The 9,922-nt window shown below is 43.5% G+C and overlaps 1 protein-coding gene across 2 annotated transcripts in view; it reads right to left on the reverse strand.

Annotated features, from left to right (window-relative positions):
* LOC124777659 (very-long-chain (3R)-3-hydroxyacyl-CoA dehydratase 2) overlaps positions 1 to 821 on the reverse strand; it is a 77,753-nt gene extending 76,932 nt beyond the window's left edge. The window contains exons 1-2 of one of the 2 annotated variants that reach the window (XM_047253140.1): positions 653 to 821; positions 73 to 281 (exon numbers count right to left, since the gene is read on the reverse strand). In XM_047253140.1, coding sequence (XP_047109096.1) covers positions 73 to 164 — 92 coding nt within the window. In that variant the 5' untranslated portion in view covers positions 165 to 281; positions 653 to 821. Of the gene's footprint in view, positions 1 to 72; positions 578 to 652 lie in introns of those variants that run through there. The other variant, XM_047253141.1, reaches the window with a different exon arrangement.
* Positions 822 to 9,922: the final 9,101 nt, after the last annotated feature.

Here is a 9,922-nt window from a genome sequence, read left to right on the forward strand (position 1 = left end):
AACGCGACATAATCATTTAAACAACATTTTCATTCATGATTATGAAAAGTACGTTTCACATTATATACTTGCCCCAAGAACTGGACAACGTTATATGCGAAAAGATACGCTGTGCCTAGAGTTCCGGGCCCTTTACGCACGTTCGTTTGTGATTTCTTGGCCATTTCGCTGAGATATTCAAACACCACCCACTTGCTGCTCAGTCAACAAACAAGTACGCAAGAAGCGAAGAACCCAAGTGGGAAACTTGTTTAAAAGCTGACTGGCAATATTGTAATATGCTGCCAACACAAAACAGTACATTCAACCACCGAAATACTAGCCCCAACACAAACAATAAACAGGTACAGGGTAATGAGTGCTAACTGGTATATATTCTTTAAAGCAGTTTTCTATTATGACTGTAACACACAGCAATGTACGAATTCAAATCCTGTCGCCTTTTATAAACTCTTAAGTCTGGGCGTCATAAACAAGTATTGAACGATGCACGCGGCTCTGCGCACGATGGACATTCTCTGCATAAATTAGCCCTACATCTATTGCAAGATTGAAAGTGTCAGAATGAAACTCATAACATTGCTATGCTTTAAAGCCTTTATTACAACGAAAACCAAAACAGTATCTACAGGAAATGTAAACAGAATCGTACATTTACGACAGTGTGAATGTATGTTTATTTTCCTCAAGCTGACACTTATCAAACAAAAACAACCGAATCCGATAAAGAGATAACATGTTTTTTCCTGTATTAAATTATCAGCAAATATCTATTAATATTGCGAGTAATGTTGGCAGAATGCGCACCGGCATTTCGAACCCAGAGAATACAATGAACTAGGTCCTGTGTGATCGATAGAGAAAAATCGACCTATGAATTTGTATAAATGAAAAATAATCAATTTTTGAAAATGTAACGTAATTGGACAGATAAAAAAATCTACTCACCAAGCGCTGGCATGAAAGCACACATATAAAGGTATTTACATTTACAAGCTTTTGGGGCCACTGCCTTCTTCTTCGGGCAGAAGGGTTGAAGGGGAAGACAAAGAAGCGAAGAAAAAGAGCTGGTGAGGTTTAGAAAATGGGGAGGGTTCGCAAAAGTCGCCCAGAACCCCGAATCAGGAGAGACTTACGGGATAAAATGAGAAGGAAAGATTGATTGTTGGGGATTGAACTGGACTGGTCTGTATCTCTACATCTGGGACACCTTTCTGGTGACCAGTTGTTCTGGACCGAATTATGTGTAAGTCAGCCCGCTGCCTTGTTTCATAGATATTAACAGTTTCATTTAATGTTAATGAGCTGTCTGTGTTTCGTTGGTAGATCTTAATGAACGATGTAACACATGAAATCTAAACAAATATCAGTGTCATAATGCCAAGTCTCTTAAAACGTTGCGTGCATTATTCATTATATCTTAGATTACATATTATACGTACGAGTATTACTCTTTTTTGCGTTTTGTAGATGGGTGAGTTACCTCAAAATATGATTCCATATGGTAATCTGGAATAAAAGTAAGAATAATATACTTATATAAGGAATAATTTGATGACTGATTTGCTGAGTACCGTTACAACATAACACACAGTTTACACCTTATTAGAGATATAATTGATATGTGTGTTGCATTTAAGATTTTCTTCAAGCCATATACCAAGAAACTTAACAGAGTTTTCATTGGATAGCTCTTGGCTGTTTAGGAGCGTGCCAGAGATTTGTGTCATCAAAAACTGGTTAGTATGGCCTGAAGTTGGCTTCATATCTATTTCATCCATATGTAGCAGAAACAGTATGGCCACAGCATTGAGTCTCGTAGCACACCATATGCAACAGACATAACTTCAGAGGAGTGCATAGTATACTGATGAACATCAGTATTCTTTTTTTTTTATTTCATTTCAACTTTTTGTACTCTGTCTAACAGATATGATTCAAACCATTGGTTTGCAGTTCCTCTTCCACATTTATTAGGTACCTTTCTAAGGAGTATCGTGTGGTTGACAATATCAAAAACGTTAGACAGATTTTAAGAAATATCAGTAGCAATTTCTTTATTATCTGATGATTTTAAAATAATGTTGAGATCTTCATACACCACTGTTTTTTTTTTTCTAACGTCATGCTGGTGCTTTGATATTAAACAGAATCTGTTAATAAAACTTTCCAATCTGGTAAAAGACAATTTTTCAAATGTTTCTAGAAATGTGCTGAGTTGTGCTACTGGCTCATAATTAACTACATAATTTTCAGGATCCTTTTCGTGGAATGGCGTAACTTTGGCAACCTTTAGGAGGTCAGTTTGGATGTTGCCTTAAATATTGAGTTATAAGTTGAAGGAAAGTATAAGGGGCGTTCAAAAAGAAATGAGCCAGAGGTATAATTACAGAAATCATTACCTGCATGTTAGAAGTATTGGCCCTGGCTTTTGAGACACTTATCCCACTGTGACACGAGGCGGTGAATGGCTGTCTCACAAAATTCCCGGGGCTGGTCGTTTTGATTTGATCGCTCAGCGAAGGGTGGTCATGGTTTGCGAGTAACACTGGGCATTCACTGTTATCCCATGCTGCAGGAAGTGGATCAGTGGGGCCATCTTGGTTAAAGAAGAACGTCAACATAACCTTTCCTGCACTCGTATGGACGACGACGTCCAGCTGTACATGCAAAACTGGTTACCATCACAGCCCTGGGAATTTTATGAGACAGCCATTCACTGCCTTGTGTCACAGTGGGACAAGTGTCTCTACAGCCAGGTCAATATTTCTAACATACAAGTACTGGTTTCTGTAATTATGCTTCCAGCTCGTTTCTTTTTGAATGCCCCTTGTATACTATGTCTCTGTGTGTACCGCTACTTTCAAAAAAGATACAAAAAAGCAATATTTCAAACTATTTTTTTTTCAGACTAAGTTTTCATTCTACAGCAGCAAAGCAAAAAGCAAAACTCTGCGTTCTAGCCCAGCTGGGTCAATCGGAAGCGATTGATGGCCATGTCAGCCTTTGCAGATTAAAGCTGTGTGCAGTCTGGGATCCAGGCAAATGCTCTATCAACTGAGCTATCCAGGCATGACTCAAAAGCGCCTCAAAGCCTTACTGTGCCAAGCACCTCTCTCCTACTTTCCTAACTTCAGATAAGTTCTTCTGTGTGCTCTGTCAGACTAGCATTCCTGGAAGAAAGGATGTGGAGGAGAAATGGCTTATTCACAACGTAGGGTATGTTTCCATGCTGAATTCGCCTCCCGCCCTCCAGCACTAAAGTGTGTTCTGGTTTGAGACTTCCTGCTAGATTAAAGGCCAATTCACATTGGCTGTCACATCACGTCATGTCAAAACATTCCTCAGTGCATCCCAAATGGCGGAACTGACGTTTTCTGTCGTCTCGTTGCCATTGTACGCTTGTACCATGGGAAGCAAGGAGAGGATGTTGTTTGGTGGTTGGCAACCTCTATAAATAACACAACGGCGCGCATGTATTAACCGTGTTCTTTATTCATCAGAATAAGAAAGCTACCTAACTTAAGCTAGTTGTGGTGGTGCAAGCTCTTCCTCAATAGTCCACTTTAGCCTCACTGCTGGTGAAGGACTCGTCCCACTATGCACACTACTCTGGTCGCTATGTGCTGCCTGAGACAGAGACTCTGATTGCAGTTGCTACCGTCTGGGGTACGACTTCAAACTGACTGGACCCTCCTGTCTGTGGCGGCGATCTAAATACTGTTGGTTGAGAGGGCGTTGGCAGCGCATTGCCTGCAAGTCTGTTTTTGGCCTCTATCGAATTTCTCACAATCTGAAACATCCTGGCAGATTAAAACTGTGTGCCCGACCAAGACTCGAACTCGGTACCTTTGCCTTACGTGGGCAAGTGCTCTACCATCTGGGCTACCGAAGCACGACTCACGCCCAGTACTCACAGCTTTACTTCTGCCAGTATCTCGTCTCCTACCTTCCAAACTTTACAGAAGCTCTCCTGCGAACCTTGCAGAACTAGCACTCCTGAAAGAAAGGATATAGCGGAGACATGGCTTAGCCACAGCCTGGGGGATATTTCCAGAATAAGATTTTCACTCTGCAGCGGAGTGTGCGCTGATATGAAACTTCCTGGCGGATTAAAACTGTGTGCCCGACCGAGACTCGAACTCGGGACGTTTGCCTTCCACGGGCAAGTGCTCTACCATCTGAGCTACCGAAGCACGACTCACGCCCGGTACTCCCGAGTTCGAGTCTCGGTCGGGCACACAGTTTTAATCTGCCAGGAAGTTTCATATCAGCGCACACACCGCTGCAGAGTGAAAATCTCATTCTTCTCACAATATCTTTGCCACCCGATGTGCTGATGACAGCTTATTCCAGTACATTCCTCCGACCTCGAAATGCCATACAATTGTAGTGTAGCGAGGCTGCGAACGACAACAGGGAGGGAGGCAGGACGCTGGATGTAGAGATGAGCTGGGAGCTGTAGCTGTGGAGGACAACATACTCCCAACCATACCCCACCATCTGGTTGTGAGGCAACAAGAACATTCTCTGGAAAACTGCTGCCATGGCACATGTCTAGGCCTGAGAGCATTTTCTGGGGCAATGACGGCAACGGCGACGGCGAGGGCGGGTCCAGGTCCACCGAGTCAGCGACTGGGGATTGGGAGTCGAGGGCGCTTCGTCCATCCGCTCCTCCTGGGGTGCCCTGGTGGCACCAGTAGGCGGCTGCGAAGGCTGCCCCGTCCTGTGAGCCCTTGAATCTGGGGGAAGAAAAGCATCAGAATCAGGGGCAAATGACTTGCAGGAATTTGGTTCTGATGGTGGCACTGCAAACCATCGGGACATGTAATCAAATACAAAGAAGAGCCTATGCGTTCCTGGATTACACCTCTTTCCCAGCACCCACAGTTGCCATAAACCATGAAAAGAAGAAGATCGTGCAGCACAAATCGATACTCATGGATCATGGGCGGCGCCAGATGCTGTGATGGGTGTAGCAGCGTCAGATTGTAGTGGCCATGCAGAAGTTCCGCCGTTGATGGTCTGTCTCGTGGGTTCGAGTGATAAGAGGCGAGAAAGAGTTGCAGGGCTTGTCCGTGTGTGTGGGTGGTGTGAAGCTTAGCCATATGTTGCTTAAAAGAAAGCATTCTGCTTCTCCATTGGACTGTGGGTGAAACGGAGAACTTGTGAGATGACGAATGCCGTTTCATTTACAAAATTGTTCAAAATCACATGAAGTAAACTAAGGTCCATTGCCCAACACAAGTACTTCTGGCAAACTTTCGACGAAAAATATTGAGGTCAACGCTTGAATGGTGCTACATGATGTGATAGAGTTCGTAGGCACTACAAATGGGAACTCGGTAAAAGAGTCTACGGCTATGAGCCACCTAGTCCTGTAAAGTCTATGGGCACTCGTTGCCGTGGCGATTGAGTCTTAGGCCAAGCTGAGAACATCTGCGGCGGATCGGATTGGTTTTCCGCGCACTGTGGCGTCATCTGTTCAGTGTAGGCGCACTAACTGTTTAGTACGAACAATTCTCCAATGTCCTTGGTGGATCAATCGCATGTAACCTTTTTACAACACTTTGGGAATAAGCACAAGTGATTGTTCACTGTCATTTTGAACTAGAATCACACCCTGTTGAACTGAAAGGTTATGGTGACATGCAAAATATCGGCGGACAACTGAGTTCTGGATACTGTTCAATAAACGCGGCCAAAACATGCGAATGTAATGCAACAAAATCTTGAGATCTGGGTCAGCTTCCGTGGCCTGTGCAATTTTTCTGCAGTGTAAGGGGAAAGATTCCAATAGTTCAGAGTCCTGCGCATCGATTTGGCAAGAAGATGTGGCAGATGCATCAAAATCAGAGACTGGGCCAATTGGAAGGCGAGACAGAGTGTCTGCATTGCGATGCTTTGCTGTAGGTCTGTACACAGTTTCATACTAATACTGTGAAAGCAACAAAGCCCAGCATTGCAATTTTTGAGCAGTGCGTGTAGGAACCGGCTTTGACGGATGAAACAAGGATTGCAAAGGCTTGTGATCTGTCACTATACAGAACTTGTGACCATACAAATAGTGATGGAATTTGGTCACAGAGTAGCGAGAGCCTCTTTTTCAATTTGAGAATAGTTGCACTGAGTTTGTGTGAGCAGCTTGGAGGCAAAAGCAATATGTCTGTCTTGTGCACCAATTCTGGGCGAAAGTACAGCGCCGATTCTGTAGGAAGAAGTGTCGACTTGCAAAACTACTGGCCTGGCAGGGTCAAAATGCACTAAACATCTGTCATTAAGCAAAGCATTTTTGAGTTTCTGAAAGACGTATTGACTGTTTCAGTCAACATAAAAGATACATTTTCGCGACGCAAGCGATGGAATGGAGCCGCGATCTGAACGGCATTCGGTATGAACCGAATGTAGTATGTCATCTTGCCTAGTGCTGACTGCAGTTCAGACACATTGCGAGTAACAGGCAGGTCACGGATTGCAAGCAAATGAGATTGAAGAGGGTGCACACCCTGACTGTTTATCACGTGACCTAAGTACTGTAGTTCAGTTTGAAAAAAGTCACACATTTAGAGACAGCATTTCTGTCCTGCTTCTGACAACACTCGAAAAAGAGTATGCGAATTGGCAATGTGTTTCTCTAGTGCACGGCTTGAGACCACAGTATCGTAGTTTGAACAAAATGGCACTTTTGCCGTCAGCTGTTCCAAATAACTTTGAAAAATAGCGGGTCGGAAGCACTGCCGAAAGGCAAACGCATGTACTTGAACAGTCCTAATGTGTATTTACAATGAACACGTTCTGTGATTCTTCTTCCAACGGAATTTGCAAGTAGGCATCACGCAAATCTATCTTAGAAAAGTACCGTCCTGCACCAAGCCTGTCCATGAGCTCCTCAGGGCGAGGTAATGGATAAATGTTAACTATTGTTTGTTGGTTGACTGTAGACTTGAAGTCAATAGAAATGTTAATATGACCAGAAGGCTTAGGCAACAAAACGAGAGGACTTGGCCATTGACTAGCTTGAATGGGAACAATTACAACATTATCTTGCAATTCTTTCAATTCACTGGCTACTTTGTCTCTTAAACCAGTTGGAACAGGGCAGGTCCAGACAAACTAAGGCTGTGCATTGTCTCTCAAAGTAACATGCGCTACGAAGTTATTAGCTTTTCTGAAAATAGTTCAGCAAATTCTTTAAGCAAACTATCTACACTGTCTTTTGGTACAAATGTCGAGACGGACAGTACATTGCCGTTGATGCTAAGGCCAAACAATTCAAAGGCATCTAAAACAAAAATGTTCTCACTGTCTCTTGATTTTTGCACAATAAAATTCACTGTCCTAATGTGAGATTTGTAAGTGGCAGGCAAACTGCACTACCCAAGCACTCGAATTTCCTGTCTATTTAAGCAGTGAGGTGCTTGCTAGATTTAGAAAGCCATGGTGAGCCTAACTGTTCATACGTGACACGATTAGGCAAAGTTACTGAGGCACCTGTGTCTAACTGAAAGTTCACACAACAGCCAGCAGTTCGTAAGGAGACAAATAGTTTGTTGGAATATCGTTGCACAGCACTAGGGCGAGAAGGAAGAACAAGCTTAATCTTACTTTATAGGTATAGAAAACTCAACATTCACTGCATGTGCACGAGATTGTTTTTTTCTGGGAGCAGGCGAAATTGGCGTTTTTGTGCCATTGCTTACAAACTTCTTGGACATGGCCTTGTTTTCTACACATGGAACACGTTGTGTTATGTGATGGGCACTCCTGTTTTTTATGGCGAGAAAAACATCTAGGGTAAGAATTCACGAAATTCACAGGTCTGTTTGCCTGTCTACTTGACTGTCCACACAGCTGTGCATGTGGTCGTTGTCGTGACTGCTTGTGGTGGTCGCGAGCAGGGGGAGACTCAATCTGACAATTCAGGGCCTGGTCAAACTTATCGGGTGCTATGGCATCCGAATCATATCGCTCTAATATTTGCCATACCTAGGGAAGTGATGGATCAGAGTACTTTAGGATCTGTTACAGTATTCTACTATCTGGGACTTTGAATGTTATTGCATCTCTAATCATTAAATCACTGTAAAAGTTGCCAAAACTACACTTAAATTTACACTTCCTAGTCATGCCTGTTCATTCTGTGTACCACTAATGATACTGCTGTTCCGGCTTTTTCTGCAAGCGAAAGAACTGATATCTGGATGGAGCTGCTTGGACTTGCTGGTCATAATGTTGAGTTAATGCGTCGATTATTTCACCATAACTGAGTTATCGAGAGACACAGTTGGTAACAGTTTTTGTTTTAACCTGAACACTGGGGAACCGGCAATCGAAAGAAAGCATTTTAGCTTCAGAGTACCTTCAACTCGATGAACTTCATAATGTGCTTGGAACAGTGTCAGGTATTCGAGCCATTCCTCTTCGGAGTCGTTAAATTGCCGGAATGTTGGTATGCCGGTCAGCAGCACTTGTTGGGCTGGTCGGTCGATCGATTGTTATTGTGCAGCCGACATGGCTTGTGCAACCAGAAGCTGTTGTACTGTCGTTAGTAGGGCAGCAATTTTTTGTTCTGAAACTGAAAAGCTTGTGTTAGATCCATTAGATTGACCATCTGCAGCGAGGCCAGGGCCAGGGGGTGGAGGGGGTGGGATAGCCATGGTTTACACAAATATGTTACAAGAACACAACAAAAAAATGATCAAACACTTGAACGAGAACACCCCTACAAGCTAAAGCACAAGAGAAGAAAGCAAAATCTCCTCTGAATTATACTTGTCGACAGATTTTTGTGTCGCCCCGTTGTCACTGTAGACTTGTACCATGAGAAGCATGGAGAGGATGTTGTTTGGTGGACGATATCCTATTTCTATAACACAACTGCACTCATGTATTAACAGGGTTTTTTATTCATCATAATAAGAAAGATACTTAACTGAAGCTAGTTGTGGTGGTACAAGCTCTTCCTTAACAGTCCATTTTAGCCCCACTGCAGGTGAAGTACGTGGCCCACTATGCGCACTACTCTGATCGCTGTGTGCTGCCTGAGACAGAGGCTCTGATAGTGATTGCGGCTGTCAGGGCTGTGACTGAAGACTCGACTTGACTCACTGGATGACAGACTGGGGTTGACTGGGCCCTCCAGACCGCAGCGGCGACCGAGGTACTGGCGGTCGAGAGGATGTCGTCGGAGCGTTGCCTGCGAGTCTGCTTTTAGCCTCTATCCATCTTCTTGCAACCTCTTTGCACCCAGTGTACTGGCAACAGCTTACGTCAGCACAGACAGTAGCCGTCAGCGGACTGCCAACACAAGGTTTCTCGGGAGAAAAGGTTTTGACAGTGATGTAGTCTGCTAACATTGGAAGTTAACCTATTTTCACCACGCTCACTCACGTTATAGTAGTGGATTTTGTGCATTGCGTCTTCTTAATATTACCTTATATTGTGCTTTGTTTTCGTGGCAAATATTAAATGACGACTTGAATATTTTTTTGATATCTGAAAGCTAATAATTATTTAGGTTCTAAAATAACAGAACAGAGGCTGTATATAAATACTATCATAAGTTGCTGAAACAGTTTTCATTAAACAACACTTTAAGTGAGAAAGGCCAATTTCCAATGGCCGTCACGTCATGTCACAGCACATTAAAGCAATCCGCAATGTATTTCAAATGGTGGCATACACACTGGCTGTCACTTCACATCACGTCAAGTCATGGCGCCATCAACATTTCTCAGGAACAAAGTTTTGACAGCTGACATCATCGTCCGTTGTTGATAATGTTACGGCGTAAAGTCAAGCGCTGGCACGCCAGTCGAGAACGACAAAGAAGTGAAGGCTGTGAGAAGAAGTCAGCCAATGACACACTGACCAGACCTCCCTCCAGGACGACAACGCGACAGCAGCGGTCCATATGTAAAGA

The sequence above is a fragment of the Schistocerca piceifrons genome, chromosome 2 (genome assembly GCF_021461385.2).
Source record: "Schistocerca piceifrons isolate TAMUIC-IGC-003096 chromosome 2, iqSchPice1.1, whole genome shotgun sequence".
NCBI classification, from domain to species: Eukaryota; Metazoa; Arthropoda; class Insecta; order Orthoptera; family Acrididae; genus Schistocerca; species Schistocerca piceifrons.